The sequence below is a fragment of the Aulostomus chinensis genome, chromosome 16 (genome assembly GCF_037954235.1).
Source record: "Aulostomus chinensis isolate RoL2024-O1b breed Wild chromosome 16, RoL_Achi_v1.0, whole genome shotgun sequence".
NCBI lineage: Eukaryota > Metazoa > Chordata > Actinopteri > Syngnathiformes > Aulostomidae > Aulostomus > Aulostomus chinensis.
Window position 1 is genome coordinate 4081536 of NC_141335.1, and position 21774 is coordinate 4103309.

Here is a 21774-nt window from a genome sequence, read left to right on the forward strand (position 1 = left end):
AGCACACCTCATCTTGTCTCACACTCGCACTTGTATGCATTTGCGCACACACTTACCCACAAACACACATTTGAACACATTGATGCCTGCGTTGGTTAACCCCAGATTACCGCTTCCTGTTTACAAGTCGAAAGGTCACGGGGCAGCAGGGGGGTTATGACAGCTATGACACCCCATTTTGATCTGCTGTTATCTGGCTAGCGGGATGCATCCTTGCCTGCACCCATGCCAGATTTGACTTGTTGAAAGGATAAACAGTCTCAGGGTTATAAACAGCCAGCTGGTAATATTCCTCTGTCTCAGTCAAATGTAAAAGCTCTGTTTGCACCCAGTCCCACTATCACCAAGATTACCTTGCTGATAGACCAGGTGTGTGTGCGTGTGTGTGTGCGTGTGTGTGTGTGTGTGTGTGTGTGTGCGTGCGTGCATGTGCGTGTGTTGTGCATTCTTGTCAACCCCCTGATGCCCTCCACACTCCTGGACCCAGACAAGGTCAGGCTGCCCCATGATGCCGGAGCAGGCCCTGTGTATTGTGTGGCCTCCTAAGTTAAAGGCAGCCTCTCTTCGTCTGTCTCTAGCTCTGTCTGCATATTGTGAAAAAAAGGAAATCCAGTTCATCGATTTTTGAATTACGGAAAGCCATAAGAGTACAAAGAGGATTCGTGTTTACAGTTTGCAACTTTGAATTGCTGGTATTTGCCATGTATATATCATTCGACATCTTATATGATTCTTAAACTTTTAGCAAATTTTGTCCAAGTATTTCCACTTTTTTATGTACACAGTTGTAGTTAATGTTTATCTTTCTTTTTAAAGGATCCGATACCTGCCCCTGTATCAAGTCCCCCAGCTGAGAAGGTGAGTAGGAGTTTGAGGAGAGAACAAGACTACAGTACATGGAATTGTGTCTCAATCTGTTGTCACAGTTACAGGGTTCATGTAGTCATGAAAAATGTGGAAAAATCATGGAATTTGAAAAAAGTCATGTCTAGGCCAGGGATTTTTTTTTATTGGAAAAAACATAGAGAAAACATGAGAAAAACAAATCTTTTAGTTCGTATTGGTAAACTTGAGCTCGTTTATGTTTTAGCAGGCCGTGTATTTTGGGGGTTTTATGTAATCTCGCTCATTTCTGTATCCCACACCCCAGAAGGTGCTGTCTCGTCAGGAGGAGCTGAAGGAGAGAGCCAGGCTCCTCCTGGAACAAGCCCGCAGAGACGCTGCTATGAAGGCCTGCAACAAGAGTGTCCCCAACTCAGCCGTCGCTGTCACCAACAGAGGCACAAATGTCTGCGATGTAAGTCAAAGCAGTGTGAGTGTGAGTGTGCGGGCAACTGGATGTTGTTTGTGTTAAATCAAGTCAGAAGATCTCACCAGAAACCATCTCCATCTGAGGCCCAGTTTGAGCCGGCCTGGGCTTTCATGTGTGTGAGGAGGGGTCAGGTTCGTCTGACCTCTGGTGTGTGTAGGGTTAGGGGTTAGTTGCAGTTGTCTTGAGTGTGAGGAGTTTGTCTCTACTTCTTCGCTCCTCAGTGTTATAGCGTCACCTCAGTGTGCAGGAACAGTTCATGGAGTGACCAGCAGCCTCTTCAACACTCTCTTGTCACTTAGGTCTTCTGTATTTTCTGCTTGCTACATTTCCAACATACTGGAAAAGCCTGTCCAAAATGTCTCATCCTCTGAGGGGGCTGTGAGACGGAGAGAAGACCTCCTCATTAACTTCTGCTCAGACTCTCTTGAGGACTGCTGAACGTCAGAACCTGTACATGTCAGTCCCCTTTTTTCTCCGTCAACATTTCTTTCTCTCTCTCTCTTTGGTCATCTTGACTTTGCAAAATTTTTATGACATCCCGTCCAAATGTGCTGCCGCCGTTAATTTCCCGAACACTCAGTATACGTTGTACATTACAGCAAAGGTACATTCATGGTGGGGGGGGTGAGAGTCGCTGTACCGAAGCAAACAAGACTAGAGAAGATGCAAGTGAAATTGCCAGCTCTGAACCTAGCATGCTCCACTGAACTTAATACACTGGGAGGAGAGGGGGGGCACTGATGGACCAGGAGTTACCCTGGGAAAGCTCTTGGTCAACGTTTCCAAATGTTTCAGGAAAAAAAAGGGAGGGGGGGGGGTGTAAGAAAAAATATGGTCTTGTGACAACAAGGGATTTGAGGGTAAAATGAAATAAATACCTTTTGGTAATGAAATATCTAAAAGGCAGCAGCTGCATTCGCTGCCTGAATCCATAAAGAGAAATATGCCCTTGAATTAGATGTTTTTTAAAGTGTGTGTGTGTGTGTGTGTGTGTGTGTGTGTGTGTGTGTGTGTGTGTGTGTGTGTGTGTGTGTGTGTGTGTGTGTGTGTGCGCGTGCGCCTGTGTCTGTGTGTGTATACAAGTGTGTTAGGCATGCTAATGTGTGAGTTCAGTTCTGTGTGCTGGCCATAGAATAACCATTTCAGCATAATCTGAGGATATAAATGAGAACCTTCCAAGGACTGGTGGTGTTAAAAGCCTTCAGAGGAAGAAAGCAAATTAAGAGTTTTTCAAAGCCGTCGCTGTGCTCATAAATTTCCTTTGCAATGGAAAAAAAAAGGTCCTCTACTGTCCCACATTGTGTGGTAAAATGGTGGATTCTTGAAAGTAGCTGAAACCACCCCTAGACTCTTTCTCTCGCCTCCTGATTTCCTTACCCATTTCCAAGGACAATTGGTTAATAACCCCCCCCCCCCTCTCTCTCTCACACACACACACACACACACACTCTGCTCTCATGCATAAGGGAAGGAGGGAAAAAGAGGAGGAGCAAGAGGGAGATATTGAATTGTTTACACTTTTTTAATAGAAAACATTGATCAAAGGAATACGACTGGCCTTGAGGCCAATGTGCTGATAATTGTTAGTGATTCAGATTAGATTACTTGATGTCTTGTTTTGATTAGCGTGTGTGTGTGTGTGTGTGTGTGTGTGTGTGTGTGTGTGTGTCTCCATGTTATCAGCTGGAGAGGCCCAATCCTTTCCCATTTAACTCTCCATCCGTCTAAGTAGGTGCTTTTCTGTTTAGCATGCATAAGGTATAATTTAATTTAATTAAAGCAGGCTTCATTCTTCCAGGGAAGTGGCTAATGGGGGGGCAACAGAATGATTTGGACAGAGGGGGAGGCGGGGGCTACATTAGCTGTTTAAAGGGTGTAGCGTTCAAGGCATACTTTACAGTCGTTCAGTCTGACTTTGGATGTTTTTTTTTTTTTTTACAAGTTAGACTTCTTCCTCTAACCTGGACCCGTTGGACTGAAACAGCAATCATCGAGTACAAATTTGATCATTTCATTGATGATGGAAATATTTGCCAGTTGCAGCAGTGATTCTTCATTCAAAGTAACATCGTCCTTAGTTGTGTCAAGAGAAAATCTCTCTCCAACACTTCATATTGGATATTTAGCTTTTTAACTTATTAACTTTTAAATTTTGAACTAAGTCCAAAACTCTGCTGAGCAGCAGTGAGCCCTGAGGAAAGGAAACTCTCAAACAGAGCTGCATCCCTGTGCAGAATGTTTTATGTGTCTTGAGTTAAACAATCAAGACCATTCATGTGGACATGATGTGCCCCACAGTAGCATTCCTAGCTGACAACCAAAGACCTTCCTGTTATTCTCTTATAACATCAGGAGCCTTATTGAACAAGTGTCCTCCACATGCAACACATACAAATAGATACTTGAGAGGACGGGTTCCCATACAAGAACACATGGTGTCATTGGTCTGCCTTCCAGCAGTTCTACGTCTATGTGTAAAATTTAACACCGTGTAAGTGAATTAGGACATCCATCCACCCATCCACCCATCCATTCATCCATTCATCCATCCATCCATCCATCCTTCCATTTTCTACTGCCTATCCATTAAGGGTTGCGGGGGGGCTGGGGCCTATCCGAGCAGACACTGAACAAGAGGCGGGGTTCACCCTGGACAGGTCGACAGTCCATCGCAGGGCCATCAGGAGCAATTAGGTGCTCAGTATCTTGCTCAAGGACACTTTGATATGGTCACTGGGGGAAGTGAGGATCGAACCAGCGACCCTTGGGTTGCTAGACGACCACTCTCCCTCTGAGCCTCGCCGCCCCTTTCTCAGGACATTTGTCAAGTGTTAATACCCACTTACAGTATGTAGCCCACACAGTCACAGGGACTGTCATGCAGAACAATTCGATGGGTACTTGTTTGGAGTGTGTGTGCGTGTGTGTGTGTGTGTGTGTGTGTGTTTGTGTGTAGCCCTGTTCTCTTGACCTATGCTCTCCCTCCTGCCATCCCTAATTGTTGCCCACAGTGACTGGTTCTTTCATCTAAGGTCACAGGTTCAGCTTTCTCTCTCCCTCCTTGTCGTCTCAGTCACTTTCTCTCCCTGAATACGTCTGTCCTTTTGTGACCATTTATGTCTTTTTTTTTTTTCTTCTTGTCTTAGCCATGTATTTTTCATATGTCCTTTTTTGTGTTTCCTGTCCTCTCCATCTTGTCTGGCTCACTTTGATGTCTTTGATGGACAATCAGTACTACTAATTGTCTTGAGCCCTCCACCTTCTCCTCCTCCTCCTGATAGGTGGCCTTCACAACCTATCAGTAGTGGCAGCGCAGATGTCTTCTAATGTTGCAAAACCTCCACCCACTAACCTCACAGCAGCCAGATGGATGATTAATGAGAGTTCAGAATAATATCTTGTGCAACTTTGCTCGGACTTTATTTTCTCTATTTATCCCCATTTCAGAAATCCCAGTTTTGTAGTTGTTCTTTTGGTCTTGCAGTCTTTCTCCCAGTTATAATTTTAATAGAGAACTTTGTGTGCGTGCGTGCGTGCGTGCGTGCGTGCGTGCGTGCGTGCGTGCGTGTGTGTGTGTGTGTGTGTGTGTGTTTGCCCGTCTATTCGCTTCAGGTCTTCTCATCCATTAGCAGAGGAGAATAGTAATTTCACACCGGTCTGGCCAGGCTAATTATCAGGATTCACACAAGGTTTTGAGTCAATGTGTGCATCTGTGTGTATGTCCTTGCTAAACTGCTAAGCAAAAAATGGGTGTTGTGTGTGTGCAAGTATGAAGCACCTGTGCATTTTTTTTTTTTTTGCATTCTTTTGAACATTTGTGTGTGTGCTTGTGGTATGCGTTAGAAAAGTGCACGCAAATTCCTTGGTGTTTTCCAGGTAAGAGAGTTCCCCTGTTCACTGACTCGTTGAGATTCCTATAATTGGGTCCTGTTTGATTTTTGCCGACCAGCAGCCCCGCCACCTCCCCCTCCTCCCCTCCTAGCTCTCCTCCTCCTCCCAGGAGAGGAGGGGACTCCTGATTCCTGCTGTCATGACCTGTGGGTGTTGTCATTTGTGTCCATTTGCTTCCCCTTGATCCTGACTTGACTACATTCATCTCTTCTTTCATTCTTTCTTTGAATATCTGTCTTTTTTCCCAAGCCCGATCAGATATAGTCGTCCTCACACAGCACAGACCACATGACCCGTCCGCCATGTTTCTCTCTGATTTCTTTGCTCTTAGGAGTCACTCTTACTAGTTTTGAACAAGTTGTGACTCAGAGGCTGAGGAATTTATGACCCTCCTTGATAGAAGCCCAGTGACAAGATACTAATTGTGATCTGGTCACACCTCACTGGATGAGCGTCGACAGTGTTTCAGTGATAACATCATTTTGTTATGATTGTTAGTTATAATTATAATCTTACAGCTGTGTAATATTTAAAAAAAACAACCTTCATTTGCAGAGAACTTTGGATGCCTCAGCAAAACAAAATTATTTTTGTCAAATTGTTCCAGATGATTCTGAAAACTTGATCAAAAGATTACCAAAATCATATCTTTGCTTGTCATACGCGCCTTTATGTAACTTGTTAACTGGCTGTTAAAAATAATTATGAATTTGCTTATGTAAAAGCTCACATTATTGGCTCGACTTTCAGCAGACATGGCCTGAGTGCACCAAGTCTTATGTAATTATTTTATGCGGTTAGAATTTGATCATCTTACAACTGTGCAGTGTCAGTGCTTAAGTTTCAGAGGAGCTTCATCCCTCCGATGAGTGCGAGGTGAATTTATATTAGAATGTAATGCAAATAAAGCCTTGCTCAGTCCCTCACCCCTCCTCTTCCTCCTCAGCAGTCATAGTTCCAGCTCTCATTTTAATGTTGCTCTCTTCTTCTCACTCTTTTTTTCTCTTTTCTTCTCTTTCCCCTTTTCTCAACCCCCCCCCCTTTACTTTTCTCTTTCTCTCTCGTCTTTTTTTTGAAGAATCTAACCCTTAAGAAACTAAATAGTTTGATGAGGAGTCTTTGGACTGTGTGTGTTGGAGTGTGTGGGTGTGTGTCGTGGCTGAATTGGCCAGAGCAGAGATCAAAGGCAGCCCCTTAATTGTGTGTGTCTGTGTGTGTGTGTGTGTGTGTGTGTATGTATGTGTGTGTGTGTGTGTGTGTGTGCGTGCGTGCGTGTAAAGGAGCAGGAGAAATGCAGTTTTCTCAATTGCATCACAAGAGCTGATCAAGCTATCTGAGAGGAAAGCTTGTAAACACACACACACACACACACACACACACACTTTTCTCTTTGTCAAGTTATCACATGCCTCCTGTTGGACCAAATAACTTCTACAAGAGAGAAAATGTCAAAAGTTTATTCATGCTCATTGTGCAGCACCTCAAGTCTTTCTCCCTTGTTGCCACGTGACATGAATTAAAAAAAAAAAAAACAGAAATAAGAGATAAATGAGAGAAGATTTAATGTTTGTTTTTTCTGAATTTCCTCCAACTGCTCAATGAGTTGTCAGCATCACTTGATTTTAGTTTAAGCAGAAAGGTTGGTGACTTTGTCGCTCTTGTTTCAGTCAGGTAAAGTTGCCACTCCCACTCGTGCTCTTGTATTTGTGTTACATTTCAATCTAAATGAAAAATCAGGGAAGTGACATATTAAGAGACACCATGTTTTAAAAAAAAAAAAAAATTTAATTTCAGCATCAGTATCATAAAAACTCCCACTCCCAGGACCTGGGTCTGAATGATTTGACCTCGTACAGGTCGTCTTTGACATGCTGCTGTTTGTTGTAAGAAATATTCCACCTTGATTAATAGGTTGGCCTAATTTATCAAAATTAAATCTTAATTGTAATACGGCCTTCTGCGATTTTTTTTTTTTTAAATGTCAGGAATGTGCAGTATTTGTAAAAGGCTGTTTGAATTAGACATGGTGGCGCTTCAGAGGCAGCCCGATGGGAAAATGTCTGTCTGATAATGCTCCCTGCAAAAAAATCACGCCACAAATATTTTAACCGGTTTTTAATTGAAAATGAGAATAATTATGTGAAAAAATCTCCTTCCCCTCTAATATCTCAATAACAGTAAAAATGATTGCATTTAAAGAAAAAAAAATCAACATTCTGTATTTTGCAGTCAGAAAGTACTCGCTCTGAGCTGTGAACGGAGGTGTTTCAATCACAGGGAACGCTATCCTGTGCAAATATTCCCAACCAATTCACAGGGACAAATTAACATCTTTCAGTTTTTCGTAGCTCATTAATCTGGCCTCAGACATGGGTTGCTGACATTGGAGGGGTTTTGTGGATCATTATGATCTGATTTACAGTTTCCGTGGTGCACCACACCACCGACAATGAACGAGTGTTTTGTAAAGGGCATGAATCCATGTCAGTTGTGTAAACTGCCTCCATGTATAGAATGTTGTGCAGTGGCTGGTTACCTGTACTTCTCTGCTGCCCACCGTCAAAACACTCAGCTCAAGTTCTCTGCCCCCCCCCCCCCCCCCCCCTAATTATCCCACCTATTTAAAGGGCAAAACCTTCCCATCTGACTCGCCTGTCAGAGTGACAGGTTCCTCTGATGTTTTGTGTGTGTGTTTGTGTCTTCGTCTTAGTGTTCCACTCTTCCTGTTTGACCTGTCCTACTGTACAAAAGCTTGTTGTTAAATGTGCGCGCACACACACTCAAACACACAACACAGCTCCCCGTCAAACTCATAGCCACAGCTTACCAGAAGTCAAACACACGCAACTTTATTTTCCCAGAAAATTTGTTTGACAAACATTACTTGTCTTCGTGACAGTTGACATTTTTATGGGCAAACACGTCCCATAGCATGGACCAGCAGAAACATTTAGAGCGTCGCTGGTTTGTAATGTCCGTCTGCAGATGGGCCTCCATAAAAGTACACACAACTCAAGGAAAGCAAATATAGGACAAAAACACAAGGTGTTGCCTACTCCAACAAGGCAATTCCAGGTGTTTTACACACAACTTAAAAGGCTTCTGGACAGATTTAAAAGGAAATACAAGAAGAAGAAAAAAGGCCATACACACCTCAAACACGTCTCACTTTAGGTGCTGCTGTAAAAAGTGATGGCAAACATTTTTGTCCTGAGAAACTCGAGATTTCAAGACAAAAATTCGGTGAATCACTTTGAATGAATTAAAGAACCCCGGTTCCCTGTGACTATGTGACTCATCAGTTATGAAAGAATTTCATCAGATTGAAGTCACAGCTGGCGCTGGTCAGTGCAAGCAAGCGTACAGACAGATGGTCATCAACGTGAACTAAAGCTTGTTGTTGTTTTATTTCATTGCAGACCGCAGCAACACGGTCAATCTGCCGAGAATAAAACACTCGACATTCAGTACCACGTACAGTCAATAAAGGACACACACACTCAAATATTCAAACCTTTACACTTAACTCACCGCACAACCTTTTATACACTGACACACACACACACACACACAGTCTGTGCTGCCGACATCTCAGATTTATATTTATGTACATATAACACACACAGACCCCTATCATGGGCACGCACCCGTCAAATCATAATTAGGCCGTGTCCTGGCTCTTTGATAGCCATGTACAGTGGCTCTTCTTTAATTCTTTATCAAATGCATTGATCGCTGTGGGCCTTGCACGCCCATTGATCCGTGCACTCCATCTGGAGCCAGCCGATAAGCCTTCTCTCTCTCTCTTTCTCTCTGACTCTCTCTGTCTCTCTCTCTCTCTCTCTCTCTCTCTCTCTCTCTCCCCCCCCCTCCCACTCTCACTCTCACAAAATTGGAGCAAAAATAGGTTACCAAAGGAATGGATTCCTAAATTTGTATACCTGTATTATATACGTGACTAATTAAATAAACTTGACGCCTCCTTGAATAATTACAGAATGCAGAGCTCAAGTTGTTCACCACATTTCCCACAGCCAACCCTCCTCCGATACATCACCTGCTACTCAGTGACCGTTGATGTTTGTATGCACAGACAGGGTCAGAACCATTTCACAAGTCAAACCCGAGCATGTTTGGTCTCTCTTACAAACTTCTTGTGACAGCCATGTAAATTATAGATTTTTACAAAACCTTAAATATGTGCCATGATGGATTTTGTACAGACTGACATTTAATGCAGGGATAGATGGCTAATGAGCTACGTTTGGCGGACATTCCCCTGGCAGATGGAAGTCACTGGCCATGCCTGCTTGCTATGACAATTATCTTCCAAAAATAATCTTGCAGACCTGACATAATTAACAACATTCTATATGTATAAAATTTTTAATTTTTAAATATGTACTGTTTTATTGAACATTAATAGGAGTTTGTGGTGACGCAACCATGCACCTACGAGTTTCTCATTCACTGCTGGGACTCTGACCTGTAAATCTCACCTCTCCGTGTTGATAATCCGACCGTATTACTTTACTTACGTTGCACATTCAGTCTCAAAATGTCAGTATAAGATATCGAGTCCTCCTGAGCCAAGTTTATGTCCTGAACGGACCCAAAGATTGTGTCTAACTGATGTTTTGCATCGTCGCCAACTGAAGCTAGTTTTAGGGTCTTTAGTACACAATTCTCTCTCATGTACTCCTTGAAAAAAAATATGAAAATGATATTAAGAATGTTAAGGGTATCATAACATACAGCGTAGCTTAGTTTGTGAGGGATAGCTTTGAATAAAGGCCCAGCAGCTAAACCGCTGACTGAATCTACCTGCATCTGCATCATGCCTGGATCATTCTGGCATTTAAAACACTGTTTACAAGTGTGTGATTACACAGCGATGTGGCTGGCTTTCTGTATGTGTGTTCTGTTGCTCTTTAGTGAGTGTGTGTGCGTGTGCCTGGACAAGATAGAGACCTAAAGCACCTCTTGACTGTGAATTAGCCTGTCATGACAAATGTCTGGAACTGCATGACTGGCTGCCAGACTGGCTGGCTATCTGGGAGGTTGGCAAACCCTTTTAGATAGTGCTTGTGTGTGCATCCTCGTGTATGTGTGTGTGGCATCAATCTGTGCCCACGCCAGGTCTCTGTACATGACCAGTGGTGCGTGCCCTCCCTCCCTCTTTCTCCTTGGCCAGAAAAGAGCAACCAAGGCGACAACCTGCTCCCCATGCTCAAAAAGAGCTTCCAGAGCAGAGAGTTCTCCTCACCCCGACGCCAAGCCCACAGAGGAGCCCTCTGTCTCAGTCTCGCACTCAACCGTTTAGCCTCTCTTCCCCTGGAGGTTCCCAGCAGTCAATGGAAGACACAGTACATGATTGTTCTTGCTGTCGCCATTTAAAAAAAGAAAAGTCTCTTCTCCCCCTGAGTTTCCATTCTTGAAGCAGTGCTACCCACTGACCACCAGCTGACATGCTCTCGCTCTCTCTCTCTACTTCCTTTTCCTCTTCTTTTTCCATCCTGGCTTTGATCGTGTATGACAATGCTTGTTAATTCATTTGGACAGTTGTTTTTTTTTTAAGTTGCGCCTCTTGTAAGGTGTCCATATGTACATATGATATCCATTGCTAGGTTCCAAGTTTAGAGCAGTGTGTGTTAACGTCACATTGTTGTACCTGAATGTTCACAAGGTGGCGTTGCATCACTACTTGGATGAGACACATTCTTGCGTATCATGTTTCAGGAGAATAATGTATAGTAATTGGGATGTCAGTCATAGAGTGACAGACATCCAGTCACAGGAACAAGTCTGAACAAGTACCGGACAAATAAAGCACCTCTAAAGTTGGATGAAATTAATGATCTCAGGTTAACATATGCATTATTTAGTATTTTGAGTAACCTTGATACCATACTGGTTGTTAATTTATTTAAAAGAGAAAAATGTGTAATGCAAATTTGAAGTTTTTTAGCATTTATTGCTGCCTGTTTTGTTCCTTTTTGCAACTTTCATTTGTGTTCACTTCTTCTCTGGCACATGTCCAACTCCTGGCTGACTGAGATTCATGTGAAATCCCTGGATATGGTTTTCTTTGATAATGAAAACCAAAACATTTGTTCTCCCCCACATTGTATCAGGTTCCTTTAGACGAATCTGTGATTTCTTAGGAAAACAAGTACAAAGGACATGTGTTCCAGCAGTTTCAAAGTTACACATACACACAAATTTACCTATATTCTAACAGATCGTCATGCATTTTGTTTTTTATAATATTCAATGTCTTTCCACCCATATTTCCAAACACACTGCTATGTTTTCTAATCAGTGGCTCTATAGCTGGCTGAGGTAGGCGCTAGTTGTATGGTGGATGCTTTCTATAGCGTTAATCCTAGCCTCTGGTTAGGCAAAGTCAATTTCCCCATTTCCTGTCCCCAAAATGGCTGACAATAATAATGCAGTGGGATGTTTTGCAATGTGTTGGGGCCCTGGCCATATGCACGCGCACACACACACACACACACACACACGGACACACACACACACGGACACTTAAACTGATAGTTGTATCCGTATCTGTAAAGGCTAGATTGGATATCACAGCAAGTCTTTTGCCAGAAGGCCAACTGTGACATTACTGTTTATCGTATTACATTTATAAAAGCGGTCATTGAAAACATAGTAAAATCCCTGAACTGGACTGAAAGAAGGAGGGAATTACGATGAATAAGAAACAAAGAAAGATATTCCTGTTGCGTTGTTGTAGTCCAGTGATTCTACTGCGAGCAGTTTCCTCAGATCAGTCCACCACTCTGGTCAAAATTTAGAATCTCAGTTCAAAATGGAAGAAGCTACTAAGAATGGACAGTTTGACCCCGGCATCATTGGAGGGCCAGAATAAGAAATAAACAAACGCTGCACCATCCGCCAAAAGCAAACACGTGTTGTGTTGCAGTTGCACTGTTTTCAGTGTACAACTGTCTTTTTGTTGAAGTGTCACTCCTCTGCCTACGTAATTTATAGGAAAAAGAAATATTTCACGATACATTTAAAGAGCATTTGAGCTCACAGAGAATGTCATAAAAAGGGATTTACTTAATTATTAGATTGTTTTAAAAATTGTTGAAAATAGATGACGCCAGCAAAAAAGGGTACATGTTGGTACTTTGTTGTAACATTCATATTAAATGTAAGTTTTGGAAGTTTAGGATTGAATTAGAGATTCATTAAATGAATCAAATTGCTAAGTGAAAGCCGTGAATGAAGTAAATAACATTCAGCGCTGAACGTTTTTGGTGTCAACACTCATTCTTCTCCCGCTTGTCTCCTCGGTCTTTATCTCTCTTTCAGTCTTTCCATTTCCCTCCAGCATGATCTCTCTCTCCCTCTTTATGAATCAGTCTCTCTAAGGTGTGTTCCCATCTCCCTGTGGGCATCCCCTTGGGCTCTCACTCTCTCACACACACCCAGAGTGCGTTAGGGTTGCCGTCATTTACAATACGGCCCCATTGTCCCTGTTTAACAATGGCTACAAACAAACAATTGACATGGAAATGGAGAGATGTAGCTCATTAGCGGGCGCTGCTTGTTTTGTTAATGGATAAATGGGTGGCTTCAATAGGCCAGCCCTAAAACCCTTGCCTCAATATGGAGAAGCCTGATTAACAGGAAACCACAGGGAGGTAGAGCAGTGACAGAGAACTGCTGCTTCGCCTTCCCTTGGGTCGTATGTGGTCTTGTAGGGTTGCAGGAGGAAGGTGGAAGGTGTCATTTGTATATATGTAGGTGTTATATGTTTAGGGCTGAAGTTGACAAGTTTGGGTGCCTAACTTCTTTTGTTTTTGGAGTCAAAACTCTTTTTTTTTTTGTCACCTTGAATTGAAATGTGCAGCACACGACTCTTCAGTGGCAGCAACTCTGGTCTTCAGTATATTAAGAAATATATCTTTTAATTGTTGTTGTGGCATAACTTTGCCCCTCCTGCATTTCAAAGTGTCAGTGAATTCGTTTTTTTTCCAGTTTGGTCTCATCAGAATTTTTTTTTTTTAAAGACCTGTTTTGAACATTTGTGTATCTCTTGCCTAATTATTAGTGTATTGAATGTGTGCTTGTTGAAGTCGTCGTTTGTGAGTTGACACCATCAAGGTTTTCCTGTTTGCTCTGTGAGTGTATGTATGTGTGTGGTGGCCTGTGCTATCTGCAGGATCAGATTGGATCGGCCTGAAAATGGCATTTCTGCCATTACTCTGATGCTGACGGCTCAATATTGTATCTGTCTACTCCCGAGATTGTGTGAGAGGGTAGTGTGTGGCTGCACACATACACACTCTACCTTTATTTTGAATTTGTAGCTGTTGATTTTTGTTTTGGGGGTTTGCAGTACAGTGTATCGATCTATATTATTCATGAGAGTCATAATGTAATCGTATGCTATTTTAAATCTCACGTAGCACATAAAACAAACCTTTGTGTGCACTGTTAACAGTCATTTCTTATAATGAATAGTTCCTGGGAGTGTACGTTACATTACATTTATCTGAGTACGCGTAACAGTGGATGTAATGATTTTGTGCTTGTGTATGTTTGTGCGTGCAGGAGCGGGATGCTGAGAGGCGGAGACAGCTGCGAGAGCGAGCCAGGCAGTTGATAGCTGAGGCTCGATCCGGAGTCAAAATGTCTGACATGAGCCTGCTGGATGTGTCCACCACTGAGAGAGCCAAGGGCAGCAAGGCCGGCCCTGCTGGAGGTCAGCAGACACCTCACAACTGCACTCAGCTCAGCTAACAACAGCACATTTAAACTTTATTCATCCCCTTGAACGCACAAGCACAAATACATACACACACACAAATACAAACACTCACGCTAACTCTCACTCATCTACTCCTACAATACCCCTGAACTGGAATACAAAAGGGAAGTCACACTAGCAAGCTTTCACATACACTAATTTTCTTCATCCACGCATGCTACGACTCACATTTCCATTATGCTCTCAAAAGGGGTTCTGCGTAATCCTCAGAGAAAAAACAAAATGACATTTTACAATGGCCTTGGGTCTAAAAAGCCCCACTGTCGCCTCTATCACCCAGTAATTGTTAATCAACACAACACATTGTGGGGCCAATTTATGCTCCAAATACCAAACACTTCTAATAACAGCTTGTCGGGATAGCCACCTCTGCCATGCACGTTTCCCACTGCTTTCCATTTTCTAGAAATTGGGGTTATTATGATAATGACTGTTATTAGTGAGAAAGTGAAAGTTAGTAGAAAATGGAAGATGTGAGTTCCATAGATGAGGAAACATTAAGATATGGCCTCTAATTGCTTATGAGAGGAGAGAGGAGGAGTGAGGTTTAAGCAGCAAGGGGAAGAAGTAGTCGGTAAGGAAGTTAGACGTCTGCCTGAGAAGGGTAGGTCCCCTCTCACTGAGAGAAGAGCGAACAAAACATAAACTAACAAACCTTAACCAGCAAGCAGTGAAAGCAGCGACTGAAGGAAGACAGGAAGGCAGAGGAAGGGTAGCACTTGATGTATTTGCTCCTTCAGCTTTTCTGAATTGGACTAATTGTTGATCTCATTAAAAATGGAGTTGGAGGAAAGAATGAAACGAGGAAGGAGGAGGTGAGTGAAATGCTGTGGGCTGTGATACACAAGGCCTGCCGAGCAGAACGGCTAATCCTAGCCCCACTCTCTCTCTCTCTCTTTCTCTCCCTCTCTCCCCTCAACACCATTCACGGTCCTTTAATGCAGCTCGGGCTGCCCGCAAAGAAACTTTCCAAACTCCGACACCATGGACTCTCATTAATTAGGCCCCAGCCAGCCACGCAGGAATGGCATCGCTAGCATGCACCACATCGCAGCTAGCAAATTAGGAAAAAACAAAAACAGGAAATGCTGTTCTTTTGATTCTCTCCCCCTTCCTCTTCATTTTAGGTCTCTCCCCCTTACAAGGTAGTAAACAGAGGGCTGGGCTGGTGATATCAGATGCTGTTTACTGATTGTTGTAAACCATAGTGGGTTATCCATGCAGCTCAGGTTGCTCACATCTCTAATTGAATTTCTTCAAATGTTTTTTTCTTTTGTTCCTAATTTGAAGACACTTCCCCCCCCCCCCCCCCCCCATTGATCCCCTCAGGAAATGTATTTAACATGTGCTGTCAGGTTTAGTGGGTTTTTTTGGTTTGTTTTATTAGTACTTTCTCTGTTTTTCTGGAAAAGTAAAGCAGGCAATGGGTCTTTGAGGGAAATCACAGCAAGTTCTTAGTTTCATTTTGTTACGTGTGTGTGTGTGTGTGTGTGTGTGTGTGTGTGTGTGTGTGTGTGTGTGTGTGTGTGTGTGTGTGTGTGTGTGTGTGTGTGTGTGTGTCAGGAACCAGTCTGAGAGACAGGAACCAGTCAAGGCATAGATTGGATGTGAGGTTCAACTGTTGATGAGCTGTGACAATCCTGTACCCTGCACTCTCTTCACTGCATGAAACATTTGGTAACTTCTGTATTTCTGATCAGGAGGTGACAGTTTTCATCCCACTGATTTTACTGCTTTACTTGAGGAAAGAGGATGAGGGACAACATTCATGGTTGTAACATTTTGGGCCCTCTACTCCGAGCACAGATGGCTCTTAACAAAGTTATGCTTTCTTTCTTTCACTGCCCCACTTTGACTTTTTTTTTTTTTTTACCATTTATTCTGTATTTTCTCTTATTTACATTTCTCTGTATTGTCTACATCCTCACCTACTGCTTGTCTTTTCTCATGTTTGTATTTTTTCCTCCTCGGCTTCTGAACTCTTTCATTTTTTAATATTTTCTCTCTACTGTCCCACTCATCACCCTCAGATCTTTTAGATGGCGTCAGAGGTCATCATGAGGATGAAGTTGTTGATGTTAAAAAGGGTGATGTGGAGGAAGAGGGGAGGGCTGAGGAGGAGCAGGTCCATTTTGGTGGTGGTGATGATGATGATGATGGTGATGATGGTGATGATGATGCTGCCACCACCTCTGCGTCTGCCCTGGTTACTAACCCACTGCCACTGGAGGCCACTCTTCCAGTTACTTCCACTTCTCAAGGGACCCTGGAATTTACTAACCCCACCTCTGAGCTAACCTTTTTGGGTAAAATCTCTTGATGAGCCTGTGTTGTGCTGCATGTTCACTGTTTATTTTGCCTTTTTTTTTAACTTACCCGCCTGAAACTTCTCTGTTGTACTCCCTTCATTCTTGGTCAGTTTTTTTTCCTGCATGTACGCCCTAATCACCATTACTCACTCCTAATGGGTCTCTCAATCACATGCTCATTACTCATTTTCATCGACAGAAGTTCAGCTTTCTTTCCAACCGATGGATTGGCCAGCAGGTTAGCAAAGTCACTCACAGTGTGGGTAGCCTAAATTATTTGCAGCATATATCTTTATCACGTCATTTTTAACGATATTACTTCGTAGGGAAGTGATAATAGCAGACTCAGGGACGTCCAGCACAAGAACTATAGCACGTTTGATAAGATTTTATACCCTCGTCAACTGATTTGGGCCAGAGCCAACAGAGTGTAGGTTTGAAAACATCATTGTTCGATTGTGAAGTCACTTAATTGCTCTCTTCCCCTCTGCTTTCATCAATCCTTTAATCATTTGCTTAAATGTAGCTTTTCATTCTTCGTCATTATGAATTTTCCTCTATTCACTTGCCGCTCTGTGCTTGCTGTTCCATTTGCCCTGCAAGCTCCATTTCAGCATCCATTTAGTGCTGCCATTTTATTGGTGGTATTTTCCTTCTGTCGTTAAAAACTTCTAAGTTGTAATTAATAAACTCTAAAAAGTGCTCCCCAGACAAAAATAAAATCACTATCCCCAGGAAAGCATCTGCCCAAATCTTCAGAAGTAAAGTAATTACTTAATTTTGTTTTAATGGATGTTTTTTTGTGTGTGTGTGTGTGTGTGTGTGGTTGTGTGTGTACGTTCTCCCTCGATTTCCTGCTGATGTGAGATAGGTGGGAGTACAGTCAAGGACCAAATGAAACAAACATGAAAACAGTCAAAGGCTTCTTCCAGCTTTGAAGCGCAGTATCTCTGCACTATTTGTTTTTGTGTTTTGCATTTGTTTTCATTGGTGGTGATTTTTTTTTTTTTAATGTTGTCTTGAAAGACATTTAACTGGAATGTAGCTGAGCCTATACTTTATTCCGTCAGTTGCAACCCCCCCTTCTCAGATTTTTTTCCTCCAATTCGGTTGATTTTCCCCACTTCCTTCAGTGTGTGTGTGTGTGTGAGTGAGTGAGATGCATTTGTCTCCTGTTGTATATGAGTCTGCTTTGTCCATCCGTGTGTGTGTGTTTAGGATGAAGCTCAAGAGTGTGTGTGTGTATGTTTGGCATCTGTGTGCATGCATCATGGTGCGAGTGTGTCTCCATGTGCATGACACGGGGGGAGGTGACACATGAAAAGGTTGCCCTCCTGTTCTTTCATCTTCTTCAGTGCAGTGGTCTGGCCTGGCAGGGGAGCTGTGGTTACCAGTCCCTGGAAAATAAAGCTGTACACAACCACTGGAAGGCAGACAGAGAGAGAGAGAGAGAGAGAGACAAGGATGACAGGAAGGAAGGAAAAAAAGGAGAGCAGAGAGGAAACAAATTGAAGATGGATGGTGTTAAAGTAAGGGAAGGGGTTAGGTTTGACAGGTGGAATGAGAGAAGGGATTTGGCTCGAGAAAATAATTTTGGAGCAAATGAAGAGCAAAGCTTTAATACACTGAACAGGCCTTTAGTTTCAGTATGAAAGTGAATGTGTTTATTTTAAAATTGATCTCAGGCTGACGTTTTTAGATATTTAAATTTTTTAAAAAAGTCCTTTTTCTAACACTGGATAATAAAAAAAAGTAACTGGTGGTTGTTTGAATATCGTCGCCTTCTTAAAATAATTAAGTACTTTTTTTTTTTTTTTTTTTGCCTGATACAACTCCTTATGATGTTTTGTCTCTGTTTTTGAAAAACTTGGAAAAATGAGTTGGCCATTATTTTAAGAAGGCGACGACCTGGAAAATAATTTTCTCGTCAGAGCAGAAGTGAGTGGAAATTAAAATCCAGCTAGCTTAACCAGACAATTCACTGAGCGAGCTTTCATTGCCTCCATGGAATACAGTATGTTGTTGATCATGGAGGCCCGACCCTGCGCCAGGATGTACCCGTGTCTACCGTCGACTCTGTCATTTGGCCCGATTACTAGAATTATAAAGTAAATATCAACATCTCTCATGAGAAACTCTCAAGAAATAATGGAAAAGGACAAACATTAAAAAGATATATGATTTGCTCATTCTCGCTCTCTCCTTTCTTCCATCTTGCCATTGTGGTTACCATGGTGATCGTCTTGGCCATGTACACTCAGTTCCTCAGCAGCTCAATGGAGTACAAACAGGATTTTAAGGCTACTTAGTCTAGTTCTATCTCTTACTTTTACTGCTCTCGTGATGTTTCATGTCTGCAGTATTTCATTTTCCACATCGTATTCTGTATATGAAGACTATTTAACAGCAGTATTTATCTTTTCCCCGTGTGTGTGTGTGTGTTTAATTGTGCAAGTGTGTTGTTTTTTTTGTTTTTTTTTTACATGTGCATGTTTTCATGTGTTCACACAGTATATACAATATATTATGTCACGTGTTTCTCATGCTCACCTTCCGTCTCTCCCCCAGGTGCTAACAGCAAGCATGTGGACCTGAAGTTGAAAAAATTGGTGGAGGCCAAGCCAGGGGGAGCCACCTCTCCTTCATCCCCGTCCTCCACCTCATCGTCACCCACTGCTTCCTCCACCCCCTCACTCAGCCCTGCAGAGGGCCTGGAGGTAAGCATACTTACCTGAAATCACATTTTTAACCTGTTTTATCTCTTTCATTTCATGCCTTTTTCACCCCCCCCACCCTGCACACTATCAAAGGGTCGGTCTAATCAATCGGGTCCGATTGACCCTGGTTGTCAGCTGCTGACGCTGTTTACACATCAGTGAGTTGGACCGCTTCATGTCTCACCTCTGTGTTCATATGAGTCTGTCTTAAGCCATGATACACACACACACTGGCATCATAATGCTCTACGTAACATGTAGCCGCCCCCCTCTATTGACTATGACCTTTTCAGGCTGTCGTGAGTGAGGAGGTTGGGGGGGGGGGGCTTTACTGCTCCATGCGTCTATATCTTCTGATGTGAATATTGAGTCAACAATGCAGTCGGCCAGTCTTAACATCTGTTTAATTGATTTTGAATGTCAAGTGGAATAAGGTGTGTGTGTGTGTGTGTGTGTGTGTGTGTGTGTGTGTGTCTCAATACAAGTGAAAACCTCTGTGCTTATGGCAACACAGGGTGTCTTTGATCATCGATTCACATAAACACCCTCTTGTGTTCAAAGCCTAAAAGGCTTAGTCCTTTACGGCCAAAGGAGTGTGTGAGTGTGAGTGTGTGTGTTTCAGTTTGACCCACACAAACGTAGCATCACCATTTCATTACGCCTAACCGTCACCCTTTCATTCCTCACTATGTCTCATATGAGTTTAGATTTCTGAAACCTAACCTCTCCAGAGTCGGCTGGTCAGCACCTAACTTGGTGCGTCCATCACTGTCAGTGCAGGGGTGTGCAGACCTGTGTGAGTGTATCATTGTCTTGGCTGGACCAGTAATGTGCCGACACTAAAAAAGTTAATCTCCCATATTTTTTCTTTGCCTTTTTTTTTTTTTGCAACCTGTTTTCAGTTGCATTCCAGAAACTGTGTGTACAGTGGTTCTAGTTGCCAGGGGTGTCTGTTTAGAGTGACAGCTGTCGTTAAGTTGCCACTGTAGCCAAATGAAATATTACATTGCTAAATAGAGGATGTTGTGCTTTAAAAATGTGGACCTGAGAGTGTTGGACCTGGTTCAGGGGCTCCAGTCCATCCAGCAGGCTTAGCAGAGCAGCCTGAGCTCCAGCACGGTCAGTAGTCAGCGAGTTTACGTGATGGTATAAATTGAATCGTAGACCTTTTACTAGTTTGGCCTCTGGCCTTGCATCTGTGATTCTATACGATAGTGTGCTTCAACTACAAATATGACTGGGACCACGACTGAAGATTGCACATGAACATTTAATATCCAGGAATTCCCATGAAGACACGCTATTACTAACTGCCCTGGGACAACTGGGCTACTGGAAGTAGAGGTGTCATGATGGAGGTTGGTATTGTGTTAGTAACCCAGCTGTAACAACATGGTTCACACACCACCATTCTGATGGCGCCATCGGCCCTTTTTATTGTTAATGTGTGTAGAAATATGACCATTTATGTTGTTTATGTGCAGTTGGGCAAGTTTACATTTCCTGTCATTAGAAAATAAACTGTCTCGTCCTAAGAGAAGTGTTCCTCCCAAAAGTCCTTCAGGAGGGTGGAACGACCTGCAGGAACATCACACACTCTCCTTCTCATTAGTGATTGTGTGTATGCGCAGCCTCGGTGGCGCACGATAAGGGCATGCGACGCTCAGCAGACTGCAACATTAGTCACGCAGCCCCCTGCACGCACACTGAGACTCACACACCCACCAAGAGCACTGAATCACCACTGCCACAGCTTACCACAGAGATGATAGGACGATAAGAGATAAAAGGGGGGGGGGGGGGTGAGACACCCTAATATCTGCCTGTCCCAGAGCGTAAAAGAGAGACAGAGGGGTAGCCAAGTGGGCAGGTGTCTAACACTGGATAGCAAAGATGGTTACATTGTATAGTCGGCTTCTAAGAAGGTGCTGAGGACCAGGTGAGGACTCGTCTTTGGTCATTTATTGGTTTGAAGCAGTCAACATGTCGCGAGATTAAAGAATAAACCATCATTTTAAGAGTCGGCCCCCGCCAGATACGGCACGTTTGCAGTTTTTAACAAACGCTGATATTTAAAGAATAAATACACAACTCCCTCTCATGAAAATCTTCAAGGTCAGCACAGCTTTTGTCATCCTGTTAGCACTGATTGTTGCACTTTTTCTGAAATACTTAATATTCCACGAACAGAGCCCTTGATAGTCTCATGTCCCCACCAGCTTATCCTACCATGAGGAAGTTGTTTGTGGTGTTTTTGGCTGACGTGGGGATCAAACACAAACCGAAACGGTATTTTTGTTGGTCTTCCTTATGTGGCTTTGGCACAAAATATTTGCATTTGTAACACTGAATCAGAGTCTTTCTTTTTCATTTTCAAGATAATCGGGGCTGGAATTAACAGTTCTTTTCACAATTTATTGATCTGCTCTTTTTCCTACAAATGAATCGATTGATGAAAGTAACGTCACATTTCTCCTTTTGTCCATCAAACATTTATCCAAAACCCAAAGACTCTTCTTTTTCTGCAAGAAATGACACAAAAATCCTCACATAACAGCCTGGGACGAGCACATATTTTCCTTCTTTTTTTTTTTTCCTTCAAAAAAGAACCTGAAGCAATTAATCAGTTTTACAAAATAGTTGGTGATTAATTTGCTGTTCATTGATTAACAGTTGCAACTCTTAAGATAGTAAATTTCCCAATTTTGGGACCAATAAAGGATCATCTTATCTTTATGA

The 21774-nt window shown here is 42.7% G+C and overlaps 1 protein-coding gene across 11 annotated transcripts in view; it reads left to right on the forward strand.

Annotated features, from left to right (window-relative positions):
• The window catches only part of ehbp1 (EH domain binding protein 1), a 134488-nt gene that overhangs the window by 70914 nt on the left and 41800 nt on the right, over positions 1-21774 (forward strand). For 8 of the 11 annotated variants that reach the window (XM_086181291.1, XM_086181292.1, XM_086181287.1 and 5 more), the window contains 5 exons: positions 817-858; positions 1151-1297; positions 13793-13943; positions 16040-16315; positions 18887-19035. In XM_086181291.1, the coding sequence (XP_086037417.1) occupies positions 817-858; positions 1151-1297; positions 13793-13943; positions 16040-16315; positions 18887-19035 (765 nt within the window). The remainder of the gene's footprint in view (positions 1-816; positions 859-1150; positions 1298-13792; positions 13944-16039; positions 16316-18886; positions 19036-21774) is intronic. The other 3 variants (XM_086181294.1, XM_086181295.1, XM_086181297.1) reach the window with 1 other exon arrangement.